The 24265-nt window shown below is 59.7% G+C and overlaps 1 protein-coding gene across 1 annotated transcript; it reads left to right on the top strand.

Moving 5' to 3' along the window:
* Positions 1–885: 885 nt before the first annotated feature.
* On the top strand, positions 886–11821 carry LOC102942716 (lens fiber membrane intrinsic protein). Its single transcript, XM_037883413.2, has 5 exons — positions 886–1060; positions 6231–6296; positions 7199–7339; positions 9818–9952; positions 11754–11821. Exons 1-5 carry the CDS (start codon positions 886–888, stop codon positions 11819–11821), a joined length of 585 nt encoding a protein of 194 aa, XP_037739341.1.
* The last annotated feature ends 12444 nt before the right edge of the window (positions 11822–24265 follow it).

Consider the following 24265-nt stretch of genomic DNA (forward strand, 5'->3'; position numbering starts at 1 on the left):
CTGAGCCTGGCGCATCTGCTGAGCAGGGTGGCTTTCAGGCCTGTCCCTCAGTTCTGCCTCCGGCTCTCCCATGAGTGGCAACCCCCAGCTGGGAGCCACAAAGGGGGGTGCGGGACACAAGGACAAGCACAGGCTCTGCCAGGGCGGCTGAGCTGGGCGTGGGGCCCCCACGCTGCTTGGGTGAAGCCAAGAGGAAGGGGAGCACACATTGTCCAGGCCTGTAGCTGCACCGTCCCTGGCACCGGGGGAGCAGCCAGCCTGGCTGTGTCATGCACCAAGCTCCAGAATGGGCTGAGACCCAGTGGGTTCGTTATTTCCAAGCGCTGGCTCAGAGGGTTTGCCGGACTGGATCAGAACCATTGTCCATCTACCCCGGTATCCATCCCCCTGGCTCTGGATCAGGGGCTTGATCCATCTTGTAGCCCACCTCTTCCCACGCCGTGTCAGGCAATCACCCTGTTTGGGCTCACTCTCCTGCAATCAGCAGCGGCCAGTGCCTGACAGGTCAGAGCAGGGCCTGGACCTCCCCACTCTGACTCCCTGGCTGCAGGCACAACATTGCACATGGAGGGGGGACATTCCCTCCTGACCCTTGCATGATGCTTATGCCCTGAAGCATGAGGCTGACTCACTCATATCTCACCTCAGATACCTGAAGAGAATTATCCTGCCCCCTTTGAAATCTAGCCACAGCCCTTGGCTCTGCAACTCCTGCAGCAGGGAGTTCCCCAGGTCTGCGTGACGCGAAGGGCAATAGACATGACTGCCACACAGCCCAGCCAGTGGTAACTCTCTGCCGGGCCTTCTCCTAGGAGGCCCCATCTCCTCTTGTCCCAGTGCAGGAGAAAGAGCACCCCAACCCGCAGGACCCGCGAGCTGCCAGCCATGTACACCTTGATGGGAGGCGGGCTGTTGTGTGCAGTGTCGGGCCTGATCCTTCTCATCGTTGCCACAGCGACTGACTTCTGGATGCAGTATCGCTACTCGGGGAACTTGAGCAACCAGGGGCTCTGGAGGTTCTGCATGAGCGGCAAGTGCCACCCCCACACCATCAGCATTGGTGAGCAGCGGGGACAGGGACCAGGAGGGTGATGGCTGCGCGGACAGACAGTCCGGCTCTGGGCCCCGGGAAGTGGCCTGGACGGGACCGAACGGGCTGTGGCTTGTAGATGTACAGGTAGGGGCACCCGGCCGGGTCTGATTCAGCGTGGCTCCTGCTGGCTCGGTCGGGGGTGCCCCGTCTGACCCAGTCCCAGGGAGAGATGCTGCGATGAGATGGCCTGATGGTTGTGCCCAGCGGCGCGGGCAGAGAATCTTCTGCTGGGTTTCGCCGGCAGAGCCCCTGCCCGGCATCCTGGCTGCTGGTTTGTGTGAGCACAGCTGCCCTCTTGTGGCTGCAGCCTGCCCCAGCCACCAGCCACGGATGGGTGGAGGTTCCCTGGAGCTCCCCGTGCGCTGGAGTCGGGGGGGTCCCGGCCCTCTCCTGGATGCCAGGAGGTGCAGTGCAGCTGACACGCTTCCCACCTAGGCTGCTTTGATTGACACTAGGACCTGGCCCCATAATATGGAGAGGACAAAGCGGGTCTCAATGCCACCACCTGGCCCCAGCGGCAGCCCCAGAGTCCCTGGGCAGATCTGGCCTCTCCTGATCTCACCAACTCGGAGTCTGACCTTCCCCAGCGAGGCCCGGATCAGAACCGGCCGTCGGGGTGGGCTCTGGGCCGGTCACAGACATGTCCCAGCTCCCCTCTCAGACACAGCCAGTCCGAAGGGAGGCGGAGAGTTTCCGTCGGTCCTATATAAAGCCCAGCGGCTTTGCAGCCCCGGCCCCGGCTGAGCTCCCGAGCTGGCCTGTACCTGGGTAGTGGGAAATTCTGGAGTGGGACATTGAAACCCAGCCTGCCCTTGGGGGTGGGGAGGGGGGCAAGAGAAACAAGCCCCATGGCTCCCTTCCTGGCCCTTGGTCTCCCTGGCTGGGGCTGCCACTGACCCTGGGCAGAGAGAGCGTAGGACCAGGGAGCGTTTCACACAAAGACGTGGCCGTGCCCACTTTAGGGGATGGTCTGCTCTGGCTGCTGGCTAAGGGTGCTGCCTGGGGGGGCTTGAGGGCGTGAGGAGCATGGAGGGCCCAACAGTGACTCCACGGGAGGACCCAGGATGGCAGCTGTCACCCAAGGCCGGGGAGGCTGATCCGCAGCTGATGGAAATTTCCTGGGGCTTGGCCTGGCCGGAGCGCCACCGGCAGGAGAGCAGAGTGACAGGGCTGAGCCCTGGGGTTACACGGGTGTAACCCAATAGAGAATCTGGCTGAGTCTGAGTCCAGATCCAAGCGGGACGGGGGTGAAGGGGAGTGACCAGCAGCAAGGAATCCCCCTGGGTCCGCTAGGCCCGAGAGCCCCTAGGATGGAGCAGCAAGATGGAAGCTGCTGCTGCTTCTCAGTGTGGTTTGCTTGCTGCCTTGGGGGTCCTCGCACGTAGCCTTGTGCCCTGCCCCTCGGGGAGCCCTCGCTGGGATCCCCCATTCCCTGCCCCTCGGGGAGCCCTCGCTGGGACCCCCAACTCCCTGTCCTTCGGGGAGCCCTCGCTGGGACCCCCAACTTCCTGCCCTTCGGGGAGCCCTTGCTAGGATCCCCCATTCCCTGCCCCTCAGGGAATCCTCGCTGGGATCCCCCACTCCCAGCCCCCTTCCCAGCTGTCAGGGATCCACAGGGTTGGTGCTACTCCCCCAGCTTTGGAACAGTCTCTAGGAGGAAACTTTCAATGGGCCAGACCCCCGAGGTGTCTCTTCCTCCAGGGTTAGCCATGCAGCCTGAGCCCACCGAGACTGAACCTCTGGGGCTCCAGTCCTCCTGCTTCACCCCATGAGCTCTGCTCAGCGAGACCGGCTGAGACAGACCCCTGAGAGAGACGTGTCCACTCCGCAGGGATTAACGCACCTCGCCCAGCATTTGCAGTGACACTCACCCAGCGCTCTCAAAGCTGTCGGGTTTATGGGTCAGCGGGAACCCAGCCCAGGAAGGCCCCCAGAACTGAAGGTTAAAGCACAGACCAGTCTGGTCAGCCCAGAGTCCAGTGGAGCTGTACTGACCCCCAGGGTCAGGCTCTGTCTGTCTCTGTCTGACCCCCTTGGGCAGTTCCCAGGTGGGAGCCCTGACTCCTTCCAGCACCCGGCTCTGACCTCCCACCTCACACCGCTCCAGTCCTTTGTTCTCAAGGCGGGAGGGGTTGCTCAGCCTCCCTTATACCCCACAAACGTCCTCCACCGGCCCTGCTGCGTCGTTCCCCTCCCCATGGTCGCTGTCCTACCCGGTGCTGCCCCGGTTCTCGCAGACCCTCTGCTAATCAGGCAAACACCCAGTTTCCAATACGCAGCTCAGGGCAGTTTCACGGCCTCCCTTAGGGCTGGGCTGGTAGACGTCACTAGCAACGGGCACATGAGGAGTTTTCAGGCAGCCCCGTGCCCTATGGCCACCCTAGGCTTCTTGGGTTGGGAACTGTGCTGGGGTCCTGCACCTCTTCCTCTGCCAGGGAGTGAGAAGGGTAGGGAACCCTCATTCCTCCAGGTGTCAGCCATCCGGGCTGCCGCCTGGGGTGTCCTGGCCCCTAGGTTGGAGTCGGGAGTGACCCCTTGAGCATTTGGTCTTAACCCAGGATCCTTCCTGTGTCTCCACAGGGCTCTGAGCCATAGGTGGGGCAAATGGCTCCCAATGGGAACCTTAACCCAGGTGGCCAACAACCTTAATCCGACAGGGTTTGACCACACATGGTTTGACCAAGGTTCTCTCTGTCCCAGAATCTCTCCACCCCACGAACGTCTCCCCACTGACTACCACCTCCCGCTCCCAAAGGGGCTCAGATGTGTCTGGGCCCAGGAGCGTACAACAGGACACGTGCACCGGTGCCAGGAGCGGGGGCCTGTGCCCTCGAGGGGCTGGCTGGGTGACTGCTTCCCTCTGAAGGGTCAGTCTCACGGTTCAGTCTCTGAGTCTGAGCTACAGGCAGCCTTGGCTGAACAGGGGATGAGTTAGCCCCTCGGTCCTGGGCTTTCGCCAAGTGAACCCTCCATGGGTCCCGTCTGGCCCCTCTTTCATCAAGCCTTGGGCATTCTGCCCACTTATGCCTTGTTTTCCTACAAACATCACACCACTGAGGTCCCTTGGCTGCTCCCCCACTCTGGGTTTCCCTGAGTCCCACTTCTGGGCGGCCTTCACTGGTTCCCTTTTCCAGGACCCACACTTAGGTCAGTCCCCTTTGGACCTACTGTCAAAAACTCACCTGCTAACCGGCCTCTGCTACGCAGATCTTTCGGCTTCCTGTCCACTAGCCACATTTCCAACTTGTGGGGACAGATCTCACAGAGTAGCTCCAACCCAACCAGGTTACACAATTCTCCCAGCATAGCAACATCCGCACCTGTACCCTATTTGTGGAGAGATTCTCCTGGCAGGCTTTCATGTAGGGTCACACGTTGGCTCTTTTGCACATCCCGCAACTTCAAGTGCCAAATGAAACCTAAGCAGTAGAGCCTTTGCGAACTGTTCGTAGTCCCCAGTATCAGCGCCGTCCCTCTGGCTGCACACCTCTATGGCTTTGGGACCGAGCCCGTCCACAGGGCCAACAGGTTCAAATCAAAAGCCTTCTCAAAGGCAGTGAGGTAGTTGTCTATACCCCCCTCCCTTAAACTGGGGCAACAATTTGGTATCTAGATTCCCTGCGGGATTAGTATCTCAGTGTCTTTCCTCACTTACCCCTCAGTGGATCCACTGCCCCCCCACTTCTCCATCTCCAGTTCATGCTTCTGCCGCTTCTCATGGTCTGCTAGGTCCTTCGCCCTAAGATCCCACTTCCACTGCTTGAAATCTGTTGATGGGGAACTGTGCTGGGCAGGGAACTGGGTCGTGAGGGCACCCTGCTGCTGCCTGGGTCACTCTTGGACCCTCTTGGAACTCTACTCAGGTCCGGAACCTGCTTCTTGGTCTGATTGTCCTTCTCCAGCCGTGCAATCAGCGGCGCCTTGTTGAGCTTCCTAGCACTTTACCCTCTCGCCCTGCACTGGTTTGCGATGTCCTTCTTAGGGAGGCGGTTATACGCCATTTTCTTGCTGTTTCCTTTAAGTACCCTTGATTTAGTGCTGCAAGGCACTTACTGCAAAATATACTACTGGTGCATTCAGCATCCCACTTCTGCCACCAGCTGTGGCTCCACAGGATCGGTGCTACACCTCCAGCTTTGGAACAGTCTCTAGGCGGAAGCCCTTCGGTGGGTCAGACCCCTGAGGGGCCTCACTCTTTCTACACAGGGTAAGGTCCACAGCCTCACCGCCTCTGGGGCTCCAGCCCTCCTGCTTCACACCATGCAGTCTGCTCAGCGAGTCCAACTGAGACAGACCCCTGGGAGAGACGGGGCCATTCCGCAGGGATTAACGCACCTCACCAAGGTGCCATTTGTAGCGACACTCACCCAGCGCTATCAAAGCAGTCGGGTTTATGGGTCAGCTGGAACCCAGCCCAGGAAGGCCTTAGGTCAGCCCAGAGAACTGAAGGTTAAAGCAGTCTGGTCAGCTCGGAGCCATGCTGTATCAACCCCCATGGTCAGGTTCTATCTGACCCCATTGGGCAGTTCCCAGGTGAGAGCCCCCCACTCCTTCCAGCAGCCAATTCTCATCCCCCCACCTCGCACCGCTCCAGTCCTTTGTTCTCGAGCTGGGGTCTGTGCTCAGCTTCCCTGCGGCGAGCCAGGGAAATCCATCTCTCTGGGGCATTGCTTGCTGGGTGTGGATATCCTGGTGACTGGGTTTTCCACAGTCCTCTGGGATTCTCCAGCGATACAGGGCGGTGGCCTTGGCCAGTCCTTTTTAATGACCCATTGAGACTCAGACAGCCAGGTGCCATTCACACCCATGTCTCTTTGCCTACCCTGAGAGGAAACAGCCCTTTCCCCCCTAGTTAGGTAACCATGAAACTTGTGGGGAAACTGAGGCACACATAGGGGTCATAAAAATATTACAGAAAATTCCCACTTTGTCACACATACCCCTTGGGGAGCTCTCACTGGGATCCCCCCAAACAGCCCTTTCCCCTTCCCCTTGGGGAGCCCTCGCTGGGATCCTCCACTCCCAGCCCCCTTCCCTGCCCCTTGGGGGGACCAGCGCTGGGCCCACATTGCATCCTAGTTCCCGTGAAAGCCTTATCTCTCTTGGAGGCTGCATCACTGTGATTCTTTATTTTCAGGAGCGACTCTCCGGGTCATATCTAGGATGCAGCTCATGCAAAATGCAGCCACTCGCTTCCTGCCAGGTACCCGGCCATCCCGGCTCCGCTCTGCTCCTTGTGCTGGCTCCTTCCTAGGCTTTGCATTGACTCCTCAGGTTCCTCCACACCCCCTCCAGGGCCCTGATTGTCTGTGGGCTGCTTCTTCCCCCCCGCTGTCTTCGTGCCTTCACAATCCCTCGGCCCTCAGGTGCCCGCCTGGCTCCCTGCAAAGACTTTGCTCAGGCAAAACTCCCATTGGCATCATGGGGTTCAGCTCAGGGCCCATGTTGGGGTGCGGGTTAGGGGGATTCAGGGGCAGATTCTCATTGATCAGCACCCGGCATGCAGGGCTGGCCTGCCAATCGGGCCTCAGGGCAGGAGTGAGCTCCTTGGAAAGTCTGGCCCCAGTTTGGGGAGGTCTGAGCCCTCCTGAATGCCAGCCCTAGCGTCTGTGCAAGCTGCCCCCAAACTCCTGGCCCCGTTGGAACTGTGCAGCCCAGCTCCGGGAGTCCCCGCCCTCTAACAAGGTGGGGCAGTGGGTGGGGGGCAGTCCAGGTGACCAGCTCCCAGTCTCATTACAGCCCTACCTGCCTCCCCCAACCCAGCTGCAAAGAAAGACACAATTTTAGGGTGCAGCCTTTGAGGGAGAAGGTGGGGGGCAGATAGGGGGCAGCAGCTCACCCCAGGGAAAGGGATTGCATGGGGATTGGCTCGAGGGGGACGGGCAGCTTAGGCCCCCAGACCCAGCGTCTCTCTCTTCTGCATCGGTCCTGCTCAGCACACACCCTCTGCGCAGTGACAGACGCTTCTGAGCGCTGGAGGTGCTGGCCCTGCCGTTGGCCGGCTTCCTCCCCTGCTCCTCAGACGAGATCCGGCTCCCGGCGCCCCTTGCCAATCTCCGGGTCCCAACGAGTGCTCCTCTCTCTCTCTCTGTCCCCTCCCTGCAGCCTTCTGGGACGCCACCCGGGCATTCATGCTGCTCTCCATCCTCTCCTGCTTCGCGGGCATCATCCTGGGCCTCACCGCCTTCTCCAGCAGCGCCAGGGCATCCCGGACCCGCTCCGCCGGCATCACCCTGCTGATCGCTGGTACGTGGGCCCCGGCAAAGCCAAGGGGAGGGGGGTGGGGAAATGCCGGGCATCATTAGAACCAATGGGATGTGCCATCAGCAAAGCAGGGTGGGCACCATGGGGTGGGGCAGGCACCACAGGGCAGGGTGGGCACTGCAGGGTGGAAGCAACAGGCAAGGGAGAAATGCTTATGAGATATTAGATGGGTATCCCGTTATAGAGCGTGCACTCCTCAGCCCATTACAAATTGCTCACAAGTCTCCTCCTCCGCCATCCACATGCAGCCACCTCTGGGGTGAAACATCAGAGCCCGCTGAGCACCTGGTGAGAGGCCAGCAGGGAGGGGCAAAGCTGGGAAAGTAGCCAATAGGAAGGAGAGGGTGTGGCTCCTCCTACCCTACTGCCCCCTGCTCTCTGCCACACCCCTGTCATCTGGCCAGCGGGCACCACCTGCTTGGACTCGGCAGGTGGCATGCAAGGCTGGCATGTGAGAGCCGTGAGGCTCACCGCAGCTGGTGGAACAGCTCCTCTGCAGGGAATACGTGTCACCCACTTGGGCTGCCTGGGCATCTGGCCCAGCTGGCCAAGGAAACTCCAGCTGCACCCGCAGTGGGCGGCATTGGGACCCCAGCACTGCCCACGTCGGCCACACACGGTCCCCACTTTAATAACATACCAAATCCCCCAGGCAGGCAGGTTGGGACCTCAGGGTGCCCGGCTAGACTCTCATGTTCGCTCTGGCTAGCACCAACCGCCAGCAGGAGGCTGGGCACAACCGCACCTCACTGGGTGGCTTGGGGCTCCATGCCTGCTCCCCTCTGATCCTCACCTGGCTAGATGGAGGCTGCTGAGGGCTGAAAAGCAGCCCGGGGCTGGCCAAGCCGCTGCCTCGCTGAGTCCCGAGGCCTGGGGGGCTGGGGGCATCTGGCGTTGGGGGGCCTTTCTCCAAGCCCTTCCTGACTGGGCCCCATCCTGAGCTGAGAGCGGCTAAGAGCCCCCCAGCTCTGCAGGCCACGAGGGAGTCAGGTCTTTCCCACACCTGCCCACCCCGTTCCGTGCCACGCGGGCAGCCTCGAGCCAAGAAGGCTGGTCCAGACTGTGAAGAGCTCCAGCGGGCTCTACACCGGCTAGGGGATGGGCAGCGCCCGGCGAGCGAGCGTCAGTACTGGCAGTTTCCCCCCGAGGGGAGAGTTTGAACGACTCCTGGGTTCTGGAGCCACTCTGGAAAGGGGCTGGGGCGTCACTGGGACCAGCTCTGCCTGCAGCAGCCGATAGGAAGGCGGCCAGGCCGGGAAGGAGAAGCACCCGCAAAGCTAGCTTGAGCCTGGTTATAGCTGGGCGCTTTGCCCACCCCTTCAGTGCCCCCGAATAATTCCTGGTGCGGATCTAGTGTGCAAGTCCACGTTGCTGGGCTGGCAAAAGGCGGGGCTGATCTGGCACTGCTCCTGGGGATGCTGCAGGGGCAGCTGGGGACAAAGCATCTCCAGCATGGGGGAGGAGGGTAGATTAGCCACGGCTGCCCCCCATGTGGCTCTGACGCCTTTCTCTGGCACACCTGGCCCTGCCCTCGGTCCGAGGCTGGGCCGGAAGGACCGGTCTGACCACCCCTCTGTGGTTAACGCTGTGGGGAAGGCGGGAGGGGGGCAGGATGCATCCGCGCTGGAAGGAAAGACCCATCTCAGGGTTTTGCTGCAGGTGCCAGGAATTGGGCCAGGAAAACACTCCCAGTTGGGTGCAGCAGAGGGAGCCCCAGAGTTGCCTGGCCGGCTCTGTGCTGGCCCATTCCTGGCAGCCCGCTGGCACTGGGGGAAGGGGTGTGGCTCCCCCTGGCAGGGGTGATGGCAATGGTGCCCGCTGGCACACAGGCTGAGTGGCACAGCTGGAGGAGCTGAGGGTGGAGGAGACAAGGGTGGCAGAGTTGGGTGAGTGCACGGGTCATGGCTACCCCCGGGGAAGCTGCCCGGGACAGGGTCAGGGCTGGGTCAGGGCAAGCAGGGCTGGGGGAATGGCTCAGAGTAGCCCCATGGCCCCAGCGAGGGGACAGACCTGGGGTGAGGGCAGGAGCTCTCTCCTGTACAGCTCCTAACACGCTGCTAGGAAGCGTTTGGCTGAGTCTTTAGGGATGGGGCTGGCTCGTGGGGCGGGGTCCCATCAGGTCAGTGATCGACCTGGCCTTCCAGCAGCACAGGACAGGGCAAGGGGCTCGGAAAGCGGGAGCCACTCACAGACCCTGGGAGATGGAGGGAGGGAAACTTCTCCCCGTAACGAGTTGTGCTCGGTAAAACTGACACAAGGTGGTACTGAGCTGTGCCAGGACCCTGCATTGTGGTGCCGAGCCAGGCTAGGTCCCTGCGTTGTGGTGCTGAACCAGGCCCGGTCTCTACATTGAGGGTGCCGTGCGGGGCCAGGTCCCTGCTTTGCTGGCACCTGCATGTGATGAGTGGGGTCAGAGCTCAGCTCCCTCCCCGCCCTCCCGTCCTGTGCTCACCCCCGCAGGTCTCTTTGCATTGCTGGGGCTGTCGGTGTACACTGGTGTGACTGTGAATTTCTTCGGTAAGCGCTACGCTGACTGGCGCTTCTCCTGGTCGTACATCCTGGGCTGGATCGCTGTCATCCTCACCCTCTCGGCAGGTACCTGCTCCTGGGAGATCCCCATCTGCTCCCCTCTCTGCGTCCAGGCCCCTGGGTGCCCAGCACGGCACCCCATCCCCCTTTCCATACTGTGGATCCTGATTCCTCGACTGCCCAGGCCAGCCTCAGCCCTGAGCTCCCCACCCACCCCCAGCTGAGATCCTGGCTGCCTGGAGCTGGACTCAGACACCCATACGGTTCCTTCCATCCCACTGCCCAGCAGGGACTCTGCCACTGGGTGCTTGCCAGGAGCCCGAGCAGCACTGAACTCAGCTGAGCTTTCCTGAACTTCAGGGGTGTCTGGTCCATCAGTACCAAATTCACAGTCATGAAAAACGTGTCACGGACTGTGAAACCTGGTCTACCCCCGGGAAATCTGGTCTTTCCAGTGCTTTTACCCTATCCTGTACAGATTTCCCAGGGGGTGACCAGCGTTTCTCAAATTGGGGGTCCTAACCCAAAAGGGAGTTGCAGGGGGGGTCACAAGGCTATTTTAGGGGGGTCACAGTATTGTCGTCCTCACTTCTGCGCTGCTGCTGGTGGGGACTCGGCCTTCAGAGCTGGGCTCCCGGCCAGCAGCCGCCACTCTCCGGCCGCCCAGCTCTGAAGGCAGCACCGCCGCCAGCAGCAGGGCAGAAGTAAGGGTAGCAGAACCGCAACCCCCCCCACAGTAACCTTGCAACCCCCCCCCCCCCCCCCCCCCCGGCAAGTCCTTGCAATCCCCCTACCATTACAACACCATGAAATTTCAGATTGAAGTAGTTAAAATCATGAAATTTATAATTTTTAAAATCCTGTGACTGTGACATTGACCAAAATGGACCCTGAATTTGTTAGGGCCCTACCCGTCAGAGACCAGTGGGGTCTGCTGGGAATCCTGGGGAGGTGGAATGCTGTTAGCCGAGATCCTAGGGCAAGGGGCAGGGTGGGGGAAACCCGGGCAAGCCATGGGCAGTGGTGGTGGGGGGGACCTCACAGGTGCAGAGGAGAATGAAGCAGGTGTGTGGGGAAGGGAAACTGCTGGAGGGATCCAGGAAGGAAGAAGCATGGGGGTCAGGGTGCCATGGGGCAGGGGGTGTGTGGGGTGAAGGGAAGGAGGAGAAGGGGGCAGGGCCCCATGGGGCAGTGGGTGTGAGAAGAGCGAGGGGTGAGGGTCAGGATGCCATGGGGGTACGGGCAGAGGGAGGAAGGAATGTGGGGGGGGGCTGTGCTCTATGAGGTGGGGGAATGTGGGGGATGGAGAACTTGGGGGACATGGAACCCTGGGGTGCAGGTGTGGGGCAGGGTGGAGTGTGGGGATCAGGGCAGCAAGGGATAGCAAGGGAGGCTGGGGGGAGATGCCTGCCCCAGATGGGCCCACACAGGGAGCCGGCTGCCCCCAGGGGTCATCTCTTTGCCCCTTCAGCTTTGTCAGCCACAAGCCCGTCCCGTCCCGGCCTCGCCATCCAGCCCCTCATTGGAGCCAGGGAATGGGCCAGCGGCTCCTCCTACAGGTGGGCAGGGAGAGGTCCCTGCAGGCCTCCCAGCACTGGCGCCGTTCCCAGCCGAGCTGCATGGGCACCGGGGGCCGTTTGACAGTTACCCCGTGGGCATGACGCCCCTGGGGTGAGGGGAGAGGCTGAGCAGGGAAAAGCTGCTCTACAGAGGGAGAAGCCTGGGGGATCATGGGGGATCACCTACCGCATCCCTGCCCGCCCACCCCATCCCTGCCTGCCCTGTTTGGATCCTTCTACCTAGGAACCCACCCCTGCCCCTTCCCTGCCCATTGCTCCCTTCCCTGACTCTCCGCTCTCTTCCCCAGGCATTTTCCACGTCTGCGCCGTCTCCAAGAGCCCGTCCCCGGAGAACTCCAACGCGGCGAGTGGCTGAGCGGGCACCACGCCCGCCTGGACGCACGGCCTGGTCCTGATAGCTCCCCACCCTCACCCCCTGCCCTTGCTCTGACGGCTCCCCGCCTCCAGTGACATGCACCTGGTCCTGGCCAATCCCCGCCCTCCAGTGACACCCGCTGGGCCCCAGCCAATCCCCGCCCTGCAGTGACATGCACCTGGTCCTGGCCAATCCCCGCCCTCCAGTGACACCCGCTGGGCCCCAGTCAATCCCCGCCCTCCAGTGACATGCACCTGGTCCCGGCCAATCCCCGCCCTCCAGTGACACCCGCTGGGCCCCAGCCATTCCCCGCCCTCCAGTGACACCTGCCAGGCCCCAGCAAATCCCTGCCCTCCAATGCCATCTGCTGGGCCCTGATCAATCCCTGCCCTCTAGTGACACCTGCCTGGCCCCAGCCAATCCCTGTGCTCCAGTGACATTCCCTGGCCCCAGCCAATCCCTGTCCTCCAGTGACACCTGCCTGGCCCCAGCCAATCCCCGTCCTCCAGTGACATTCCCTGGCCCCAGCCAATCCCTGTCCCCCAGTGACATTCCCTGGCCCCAGCCAATCCCTGTCCTCCAGTGACATTCCCTGGCCCCAGCCAATCCCCGTCCTCCAGTGACACCTGCCTGGCCCCAGCCAATCCCTGTCCTCCAGTGACATTCCCTGGCCCCAGCCAATCCCTGTCCCCCAGTGACATTCCCTGGCCCCAGCCAATCCCTGTCCTCCAGTGACACCTGCCTGGCCCCAGCCAATCCCTGTCCTCCAGTGACATTCCCTGGCCCCAGCCAATCCCCGTCCTCCAGTGACACCTGCCTGGCCCCAGCCAATCCCTGTCCTCCAGTGACATTCCCTGGCCCCAGCCAATCCCTGTCCTCCAGTGACATGCACCTGGTCCCGGCCAATCCCTGTCCTCCAGTGACATTCCCTGGCCCCACCCAATCCCCACCCTCTAGTGACACGTGCCAGGCCCCGGCCAATCCCCACCCTCCAGCCACCCAGCATGGAGTCCTCTGCCCTGTCCCAGCCCCCTCCCCTCCCCGGGCCAGGCGTGGTGCCCGGTGCTGGCCTTGATCCCGATGTGCCAGTGATCTGAATGTGCCAATAAACCAGCCGAACCCTCAGCCATGTCCCGGTGCTGCCGCGTCCCAAGAGCGCGACAGGCAGGGGGGCCCCGTAGCTGCCCTCTAGGTAATTCCTGGCTGAGACCTGCTCAGCGCGGTTGCTACCAGTCCCACCAGGGGGTGTCCTGAATTCCCAGGCTCTGGGCTGAGTCCCTCCCTAGAGTGTCCTGGAAGTAACCCCTTAAGGGTCTGTCTACACCGCTGTAAACCCGGGCTCAGAGTCAGGTTTGAGCTTAACCCCCTCCCCTTCCACCCACACACTAATCAGGCTGGCTTGGGCCAGGAATCCCTCTGGACTTGGGCCCATGGACACTGCTGGGGGGGGTCAGAGCCCGAGTCCCGCTGAGACGCGGGTCCAAGCCCCGTGTGGCCGCAGCCCCGCGTCAGAAGGGCTGCACGCTGCCATGTGGAGGTGCTAGCACAGCGGGGAGCCCCGGGTCCCACAGCTGTAAGCCCAGGTCATGCAGTGTGGACACACCCCGAGCCTCAGCAGCTTCCAGCCAGGGCCACGGGGTGCCAGCCAGCCGCATTTCCCGCCGAGTCGCCCCGAAGGCTTCCCTTGGGTAGTCAGTGATGCCAAGTCAGTGAGGAATTGCAGGGGGAGGGGGCTGAGCTCCCGGTTCCCAGCTCTGGCCCAGCAGGTCCCAGTATAGCCAGAAGCTCCATCTGGTCACGGTTGCACCTGCCCCGTGTCTGGCTGCCCAAGTAGGCTGTGCTTGGTGCCCAGCTGCCTCTGCTTCCCCTGCCTGGGGTCTGAATGTCCCACCTGAGGCTCCGGGGGCTTCCCTTTGGCAGGGCGATTCCAGCCCAGACAGGATCCCGCACCCATCGCCCTGCCCCCCCTCCTGCCCTGGAGAGAATTAACCCTTTCCACCCAGTAGGTAGCGATAGCTAGCAGCACATAAATGTTGCTCATAAGCAGGACAAAGATCCCACGGTCATCACAGGGGCAACTCCTGGCAGAGACTGGCTCCCCCAGCCCCACTTCTCCCTCCTTTGCCAGGCCGGCTCCCCCTACCTCGTGACCAGGGCATGCCCAGCTCTGCCGCTATCCCTCAATCCTGACCCACAGCCCCCTGTACCCCCACTCTGGGTTCCCCACGCCCCCAGCTCCCTCCATCTCTCTCTTGCGCCTTCACTCCCTGCAGCATGCCCGCTCCTTGCAATTTCCCTCAACTCCCCCACCCAACGCTCCCGCTCCTGGTTCCTGACCCATCTCTTGTTAGCACCCTCTCAGCACCAGGCACACTGGCTTTGCCAGCCAAGAAAGGCCTTTTTGTGGCTGAGGAGGATTCTCTGGCAGGGAACTGGTCCACCAGAGCTCAGCGGCTTCTTCGCCCGAGCATGGCCGGGGGAACCAGACTCAGGGCCCTGTGAGTGATGCCCTTGTCTCTTTGGTCTCCCCAGAACTGGGTGCAAATATTGCTCAGGTCACAGAGGGATAACACTTTGGGATGGAAAAATTTGGCAAGACAGATCACAAGAAAGGTCTAGGGGGCTGCGGGTCAGGACTGAGGGGCACTGGCAGAGCTGGGGGGGCAGGACTGGGATAGTGAGGGGTCGGGGATTGAGGGGCACTGGCAGAGCTGGGAGGTTGCGGGGGCTCAGGGCTGGGATCGGGGGGTGAGAGCCATTTCTTGCTTTTATAGGCACCCAAATTCCTGAGGTCCCCTCCAACCCAATCTTGGGGGTGGGGGGAGGGGCTCCTCCCTCTCGCCCTCCCTGCCCAGGGTCCTGGCCCACACGGCCCCCGCCCTCTCCCTTCGGGCTTGGCAGGTTGTTCTGCCAGACAGGTTGAGGCAAGTTTTCGCTGACCCCGCTGTTTCGTCAGTGGAGGTGACTCAGGCTGCGACACCCTGGCAGGGCCCTGGCTGCACCGGGAACCACACGCAGAGCGGGAGTGACGCCCACACGGGGCCGGGATCACCCCCTCCTCCCCCACACAGCTCCAGGAGCAGTAGGGGATTCCTGGCAGCCCCTGGAGTCGGCCGGTTCCGGGCCATGTTGCCTAAGGCTTGTACTAACGGGCAGGGGAGGAGTGGGGCTGGCTCCCTCCCAGCCCAGCTTGGCCAGAGCTGGCACCGCTGGAGTTTCACTCTAAAGCTGACAACTTCCTATGGGGCCAGTTCCTTGGCGCTCCAGCTGCAAAGGGCCCGATCCTGTCCCCAGGATCCCAGCACCACCACGCCCTGGGGCGGACGAGCTGGTCTGGTACAGAGCGACTCCCACCATCCGCCGCAGCCCACCACTGCAAATCACTCTGTGACCTGCTACTCTGCCATGCCCATCCCCCGGTGCGTGGGCACCACGGTGCAGTAGGGCCGGGCCATCATCCCCCTTGTGCAGGGGGGAGCTGGGGCACAGGGGAGATGTAGGGCCAGATTCTTAAAGGTGTTTCAAAAGCGTCTATGTGCCTAACTCCCATGGGTGCTTCTCGCCTAGACTCCTTTATCGATCTGGTCCTGAAGGACTTGCCCACAAGCAGCATCCGCAGAACAGGGGCCAAGGCCAAGGGGTGTCAGCCCAACGCCTCATCTCTAGCCCAGCCTTTGACTCCAGGCCAGGGCATCAGTGCCGCTACAGCAATGCAATGACCTGCTGTGCAGACCCTCCCCCAGGAGGCTCCTCCATGTCACAGTGCCCACTCTGAGCTGGGGGGGGCCGGGCATTTACTACAGGGACACTGGCGAAGGGGCTTAAAAAGCAGATCCCCACCCCCCTGGCTGCGAGGGTGAAATCCCAGGAGGGATCTGTCCTGCAAAGGAAGGCGCCAGGAACCCGAGCTGTACGCTGCCATCCCCACCCCAGATGTGCTGGGCACAGGGAAGGAAGTGACCGTTGTAGGCCGACCCTGCCTGGCCTGTGCGGGGCCCAGTGCGGAGCGGGTCTGGCAGTGTCACGTTCCCTGCAGCTGGTGTCAATGGGTGGCGCTCCATTGGAGTCACTGAGGGTCTATGCCCAGAGATAGAAAAGGCTATTTGGTGCCAGGCAGCCCATCCCCGGCATCCGGGGCGCCTCTCCTGGCTTTGGTCTGGTTTGAAATGCCCTGGCCCTTCCCCCCAGCCCAACCCAGGGCTCTGCCTGCCAGCCTTACCTCGCGTCCCCTGTACAAGCAGGGCAGCCTCGCTATGTATTCCGTGGACTGTGCCCTCCTGGCTGGTGTGGCTGAGTCTCTGCTGCCCTCTGCTCGATGGAATTGGAACTGTAGGGCTGTGTTTCATAGCCTCTATACTGCCCGCTCTGAGTGGTGATTCTCCTTGGTCCAGGGGGCAGTAGGGGCCTGCGCTCTTGGGGCAGGTGGTTGTTGCAGTATCTTCTTGCCCTCCTGCCTCTCTTCAAGCTCCTAGTTGTGCCCTTCAAGGGTGTTCCCCACCCTCCCCCCAAGCAGCAATGGGTTTAGCTGGCCATTTAGCCCAAGCTGGCTTCCTGGGCCCTAAAGCTGAACTCTGACCTTGCCCCCCGGTGCCCTGCTGGGGAGATCGTGGGGCAGGCGCAGCATCTCTGGGCTGCCAGGTGCCAGCAGCCATGGCCCGAGGAAACGGGAGTGGAGTGGGAGGCCGTGCCCAGGGGAGGGAGGGTGGTGAAGTGCCGCGGGTACTAGTCAGCGGCATTTGAGCGACAGCCCGGCGCAGTCAGAGTGCGTGAGATGGCTGCAGGCTGCCACAAGCGACTCGCCCAGCACGGGGCTGAGTAACAGCAAGGTTTGAGCGCTTCTGTTTCGCGTTGACTCATGGCTGCTGCCCAGGAGGGCTGGATAGACTCAGAGGGCCTGCCCAGGTGGGGGGGGGCCTGGTCCGGGGGGATGGGCTGCTGTCTGGGGGGTGGGGGGGAGGGCTGGACAGGGGCCTGGCTGGGGTGCTGGGCCAAGGGCTGGGTGAAGGCTGGCCAAGGGCTGTGGCGCTGGGCTAGGGGCCTGAACCGGGGGGCGGGGGCAGGCTGGGGTTGCAGTGCTGGGGCAGGGGGTCTGGGTGTGGGCTGGGCTGGGGGACTGGGCCTGTGCTTCCTTGGCATCCCATCAGCATGGGCAGAACTCAGGCTTTCAGTAAGGAGTCCCCCACCCCCCCCCGCCCAGGCCCTGGGCAGCGCGGCCTAGCTGGTCAGGGCCTCTGGAGCTCTGCTTTCAATCTCTGCCTACGGCACGAGCACCCGATGCATCCTTGGGCGTCACTGAGCCTCTCTGGGCTGTAGTTCCCCTCGGTGACATGGGGACAATAACCTGTAGCCTGTGAGTGGTCCGGGCAGGGGCTGGGGAGCTCGGTGTCTGGGCATGACAGCGCCAGTCTCTGTAACAGCCCCCAGCCGTGCGCCTCGTGCTGCCATGGCTCCACTGGGGCGCCAGGAGAAGCTGGGCTGGGGGCACCCTCGGGAGGGGGCACTCCCAGCAATCCTTACGGCAGGGAAGTACGTCCCAGCTGCTAACGGGGGGGGGGGGGGGGGGGGCTGCACTTGGAACATGGCAATGAGCCCGCTGGGGTGTTCACGGCGTGCAAAGGACAAGGGCAGTGAAAACGATGTGTGAGCGTGCAACAGACACTCCCTCACACGCTGGTGCCCAGCTGGCTGCAGCGCCCAGGGAGGATAAAAGCCCTACTATTAGTGGCGGTGGGACATGCTCCATTAGGGTGTGTGACAGAGGCTGCACTATGCATCCCACGCTCCCAGGGGCTGCCCTGCGGCCACGGCTCAGCTGGCAACCGGGCACACAGTTTGTCAGGCTGTCCTGGAGCAAGACCTCTCAGCCTGGGCTCGGCCCGATCGCCTCCTCGGGCCTGTCTCTGAGCTCCGTGTGGGAGTGTGGGGGATGCCTAATGCCCTGTTCCCGCCCAGGGGCACTGAGCAAATGCTCCGGTGCTGCCATGAGCGCCCCTCGCCTCAGTCCTCGGAGAGAGCGTGGACAGCTGCTTCCTTCACAGTGAATCAGATGAGCAGCGGGAGGGACCTGGAGGTCAGAGGTCAGGGCAGGGAGGGGTACCTGTCACTCCCACCAGGCTGGTGCGATCGGGTACCCTAAGAAGGGGCCATAGAACTGGGGAAAAGCTGGTCAGGTGCATCCCCAGGGCTGAGCAGGGAGCTGGGGGGGGGTTCCTTTCCCCCCTGGGAGGGCAGGGCTGGCACTGATGGCCCTGCCCGGTGCATGGCTAACTCCCCCTGTGCGCATCAAACACCCCCCATATCTGCCAGGAGTTGGCCCGTCTCCACCGTTCAGGGTTCAGGAAGCTGAGATGTCAGGAGTCCAATTCCCCCACCCCACCCCGTGGGACTCAGACCCAAGATTGTTCAATCTAGCCCTTATGTCACCAGCGGGGAAACTGGCCTCCTGCCAGCCTGGGTGACTCCTGGGACCCCTGGAGTGCCCCCTGCTGTGTCTACACTTCGCTGCAGGCGGGGATGGGATGGGGGTATGCGTGTGTATCAGCCTTTCTGGGTATGGATCTGTGTGTGTGTGTGGAGCAGTGTGTCTGAATGGATCAGCAAATATTTGTGTGTATATGTATCTGTGTATCGTTGTGTGTTTCTGTGTACCTGCCACTCCTTTAGAGGGCCCTGCCAGTCCAGCCTGGAGTGGTGCCTCATTTTGATGATCCAGTGGGTCCTGGGGCGACAGCGGCGGGGACGAGCCCAGGAGCCGTGGGGTGGGGACAGCTGAAGGAATGCCTGGAAAATATGAATGTGCACAGACCAGTGGGGCTGGATGTTGGACAGCCAACCCAGCCCACCGCTAACACCAGCTGTTTGAAAAACTAACAGAGAGCTGGGGAGGGGGGCTGTGTGTGTGTGTAACTGTGTGTGTGTGTGAGAGAGAGAGAGAGAGTAACTCTGTGTGTGTGGTACCCAGATGTCAGCGAGAAGAGGAGAGCAATTCCTAGCAATCCCCGCCTGCTAAATCTCATCAGTCCCAGTGAAATCACCCAGCACAGCCTGTTCCCACCCAGACGATAGCTGGCTTTGAGCAATGAAAGCACCAGCCCGACAACCCTGATGGGATCTGGGCTAGAATTACCCACCACGTGGAGGAAATGTAACATATCCAGAGTTTAGTAAACACGGGATACACTCAGCCTCTTCTTATCTAATCTCCCCTGCCCTAACCTTCTCTCTCCTAATCCAAATTGATACAGTCGATCTAATCTACCCTCTCCCCGGCCCCTGGCTGCACCACCTTCAGCCAAACACCATCTAGAAGCTCCCGCTTTCGAATCAGGTCTTCGCCTCACCAAACCTTATTCACAAAATTCATTGACTCTTTCCCAGGCCAGGTCTATGTGGGGAAGTTCCAGTGATTTAATTCAAGTCCATTTTAAAACTGATTTAGAATTAAACTACTGCAAGGCCTTGTGTGGACGCTCCTCTTTCAGTTAACAGCGACTCCTTGTGGTTTAGCTGAAGTCGATTCCTGACTGAGTCAGGAAATAACTCAACCGAAATAACCCTCCTGAAACAGAAACGGGCACCTCCACGCAGGGCTCTGCACCAGTTTAACCACACCTGGAATCAGAGCGCTGCATCTGTCTCATGTAGACAGTCCCAGGTGCTGATGCACAGGTTCCCAACTGGCCGATGGGAAGGAAATGGCAAATAGCGCTGTTTCATGTCTGGGGAGGAGGGCCCAGGGCGGGGCAGGGACCAGCGTCAGGCCCTGGGTTGAGATCTTTGGATGAAAAGTGCTGTAGAAGAACGGAGGGTGAGCATTAGTTTTGTACAGCGCCTGGCACAACGGGGCCCTGATCTTGGTTGAGGTCTATGCCGCGGCTCAATCAGACCATGATCTCAGTCATAAAGTCAGAGAGTTTAAGGCCAGAAAAGATCACCCCCTCATGTAGTCTGATCCCATCTTCCACAGGCCACCAACACAACCCAGCCCCACACACTAAACCCAACAACTGAAACTGTTCTGCTGAACAACAAAAATGTGAGTCCAGTGCAGTGCACCACACCTGTTACTATGTCCGGCCAAAAGATTTACATGTTCTTGGATTCCAAGGCCAGCAGGACCTCTATGATCATTGGTCTGACCTCCTGGACAACACCGGCCAGAGAACTGCCCCAAAATAATTCCCAGACCCGCTCTGTTAGCAACACATTCCATCTTGACTTGAAAATAGCCAGCGACGGAGAATCCACCACAGCCCTTGATAAATTGTTCCAGTGGTTAATTATTCTCAGCCTTAAAATGTACACCCAATCTGAGGTCAGAGTCTGTGCAACACCCGGCACAATGGGTCCTTGATCTCTGGTTGGGCCCCTACTCAATCGTACAATAGAAATCATCCTTATGATTCCAGTCAATGGTCGGAGGACGGGGCGAACAGCACGGTAATGCAATTGACAAGGTCAAAGGAAAGCAGGAGCTAAGAGACGTGATACAAACACAGGCAGGAAATGCCAAAGTGAGGTTCAGGCCAGTGAGGAGCGGGCTTCGTTGCAGGAGCCAAGCCTAGACCCAAGAGCCCATTCTGTCACCAGCGTGCCGCTCTGACACCATGGTCACCCCTCTGCTGGGCAGTAGCCGGTGTCTGGGGCCTTGCAGTTCAGCCTGGCCAGTGGAGGAGAAATTAGTGACGTGGAGTCCAGGGCTATTCTAAGTGTAACTTGTGGGTTTACACACAGGCACCAGTTCTAGAGCATGGATGGCCACAAACAGCGCACGAGGCATCTCCCAGGAATCTCTGCCCAGTGCTCACACCTCATAGAATCATAGGATCTCAGGGTTGGAAGGGACCTCAGGAGATCATCTAGTCCAACCCCCTGCTCAAAGCAGGACCAATCCCCAACTAAATCATCCCAGCCAGGGTTTTGTCAAGCCTGACCTTAAAAACTTCTAAGGAAGGAGATTCCACCACCTCCCTAGGTAACACATTCCAGTGCTTCACCACTCTCCTACTGAAAAAGATTTTCCTAATATCCAACCTAAATCTCCCCAACTGCAACTTGAGACCATTACTCTTCATTCTGTCATCTGCTACCACTGAGAACAGTCTAGATCCATCCTCTTTGGAACCCCCTTTCAGGTAGTTAAAAGCAGCTATCAAATCCCCCCTCATTCTTCTCTTCGGCAGACTAAACAATCCCAGTTCCCTCAGCCTCTCCTCGTAAGTCATGTGTTCCAGTCCCCTAATAATTTTTGTTGCCCTCTGCTGGACGCTTTCCAATTTTTCCACATCCTTCTTGTAGTGTGGAGCCCAAAACTGGACACAGTATTCCAGATGAGGCCTCACCAATGTCGAATAGAGGGGAACGATCACGTCCCTCAATCTGCTGGCAATGCCCCTACTTATACATCCCAAAATCCCATTGGCCTTCTTGGCAACAAGGGCACACTGTTGACTAATATCCAGTTTCTCGTAACCCCTAAGTCCTTTTCTGCAGAACTGCTGCCTAGCCACTCGGTCCCTAGTCTGTAGCGGTGCATGGGATTCTTCCATCCTAATTGCAGGACTCTGCACTTGCCCTTGTTGAACCTCATCAGATTTCTTTTGGCCCAATTCTCTAATTTGTCTAGGTCCCTCTGTATCCTATCCTTACCCTCCAGCGTATCTACCTCTCCTCCCAGTTTAGTGTCATCTGCAAACTTGCTGAGGGTGCAATCCACACCATCCTCCAGATCATTGATGAAGATATTGAACAAAACCAACCCGAGGACCGGGGCACTCCACTTGATACCGGCTGCCAACTAGATATGGAGCCATTGATCACTACCCGTTGAGCCCGACAATCTAGCCAGCTTTCTATCCACCTTATAATCTATTCATCCAGCCCATACTTCTTTAACTTGCTGTCAAGAATACCGTGGGAGACCGTGTCAAAAATTTTGCCGGAGGAAGAGTGAGACCCGTTGGGGTCCCAGGGAGTGGGACTGCCTCAGTTATTGACTCCGACCCCTCCTGCTGCTTGCACCAAACCCTGCGTCACCCATACAGTAACTCCACCACATCACGTCTCCCAAGAGCCCAAAGGTGCTCACACGCTAAGAGCAAACACTTGGAAGGCTGCGGTGCAGTGCCACCTGGTGACGCCGGCCACAACAGTGCTACTGACACTATACAAGCTACTCCTAGAGCCTGCAGAAATTACCAGGGGCTCAGACCCATCCTCTAGGTTTTTAGAACTATCCTATTGGATTCTCTAGCAAGGAGAGGATGAAGGCTAACGGCTGTCTGGATTCCACGGAGGCTGTTTGCTGGGCCCCTGCTGGGGGGAGTTTCACCTTTTGTGTGTCTGTGTTCCACAACTCCCCTGCACCCCCCACCCCCACCCCCAGCCACGCCTCTTGCTGCTGCGGGTGTTGTTGACCTTGGCTCACGCTCATCGTGAGTAAGTGAGACGCAGGTTATGGATCTTCCAGTCTGGCAGCAAAATAAACAACTTTTTAAAGAAACAGAGGTGCCAAATATCCTCCTAATACTGCAGCTACTGTATTCCTTGAGTTAGCAGGGCCCGGGCAGGGTTTGCTGGGCCTGGGAGCTACAGCAGGGAGCCAGGAGTTAACATTGGTCTGGAATGCAGCAGGCTGGGTGCCACAGACCCATAGGGTCAGAGCTACGCCCCCCAGCTTTGGAACTGTCTCTTGGAGGAACCCTTCAATGGGCCAGACCCCAACGGGTCTCACTCTTCCTCCAGGGGCCTCACCACCTTCTTGACTGAACCACTGGGGCTCCAGCCCTCCAGCTTCATTCACCCTGTGAGCTCTGCTCAGCGAGTCCGGCTGAGACAGACCCCCGGGACAGACGTGTCCACTCCGCAGGGATCAGCGCACCTCGCCCGGCATTTGCAGTGTGCGGTATTAGTCACCGGGAACCCAGCAGCAGAAGTCCTTAGATTAGCACAGATGGCTGCAGCACAGACCAGTCTGGTTGGCCCAGAGCCCAGCCATGCTGCAGTGAACCCCATGTTCAGGCTCTATCTCTGTCTGACCCCCTCAATTCTCCAGTGAGAGCCCCCCACTTCCTCCAGTAGCCAACTCTTACCCCCCTCCCCCACCTCACACCTTCCAAGTCCTTTGCGGGGGGTCTGTGGTCAGCCTCCCTGCTGCGAGGTGGGGAAATCCATCTCCCTTTGGGGCACTGCTTGCTGGGTGTCAATGCCTGGTGATTGGCTTTGCCATTGTCAGCTCGGATTCTCCTTTGATATGGCGGTGGCTTCGGCCAGTCCTTTTTAATGAGGCTCAGACGGCTAGACAACGGGCATGTTTGTCTCTCTCAGCCTGCCCTGAGAGCAAATTAGGCCTTTTCCCCACACCAGGTTGCCATGCAAAATATAAGGGAAACTGAGGCACACATAGGGTTCCTAAAAATATTACGGAAAAGTCCCACTGCGACACACCAGGCATGTTCTGTGCACCAGGAACTGCCTCTGCAGATGGAGCCTTTTGCCTTGCTTGTTTCAAGGAGACATTTTCCCCAGCTCTGTTTGGGATCCGCTCAGTTCAGTTGTCATAGGTGAGGTGAGCAGTGGTCACATACAAGGACTGGAGCCACTGTTTATCTCCCTGGGAGCTGCTGTTTTCCTGATAAAGTTTCTACTGGCCCTGTTGGGCCTGGAATTGCCAAGAGAAGGAATCAGCTCTGGATTCTCTTCCCACACACACACGCCTTGCTCCATTTGCGCCAGAGAAATTCTTCCTGATTTACACCGGTGAGGCTGAGAGGAGAATCGGGGTCGAGCGGCTGTAATTCAGACATTTGCCAAGATTCCTAGATTCCAAGGCCAGACGGGACAATTACAATCATCTCGTCTGTCTCAGAATCAGCAAGCGCCCTCAAAATCCTGAGAGCAGCTTCAAAATCAGGAGATTTTTGCATGACTAAATTTATTAACAGAACCCCAACATTTGCCTTCTGGGGTTTGAGCTGTTGGGGAATCACATTTTCAAGCTTTTCTCTAGCACCACAAGAGATAGGGACCTGACTTTTTCATTTAAGTGAAGCAGACATTGCCCCATCATCACGGGACTCCCGGAGCTGAGGCCTTAAAAAAAACCCACACAAAATATCACAGGAATTTCCAACATCGCACTGAGCTGTGCAGTCCCGACTGGAATCCAACATTCCTGTTGCAAGGCCCAATAACTGCTGGTTTCGCCACATTATCTCCCCAATATCCAAACTCCAACCCCAGCTCACCAGCCACCCAAGAACAGCCCTGGCAGCTGGCCAAGGCGAGAGACTTCCCATCCTGTGAATCAAATCCAGGGCAGGCTGGTGAACAGGCTACTTCCCGCCTGCTGGGCCCTCGGGAAGATACTAATTCTGCTTTTGTTGTTTTCGTGACATTGGTTTTGCTAGACCTTGGTTTGAATGTGCGATGGACTGGCTCTTTTAC

Source organism: Chelonia mydas, chromosome 24, assembly GCF_015237465.2.
Source record: "Chelonia mydas isolate rCheMyd1 chromosome 24, rCheMyd1.pri.v2, whole genome shotgun sequence".
Classification (NCBI taxonomy): domain Eukaryota; kingdom Metazoa; phylum Chordata; order Testudines; family Cheloniidae; genus Chelonia; species Chelonia mydas.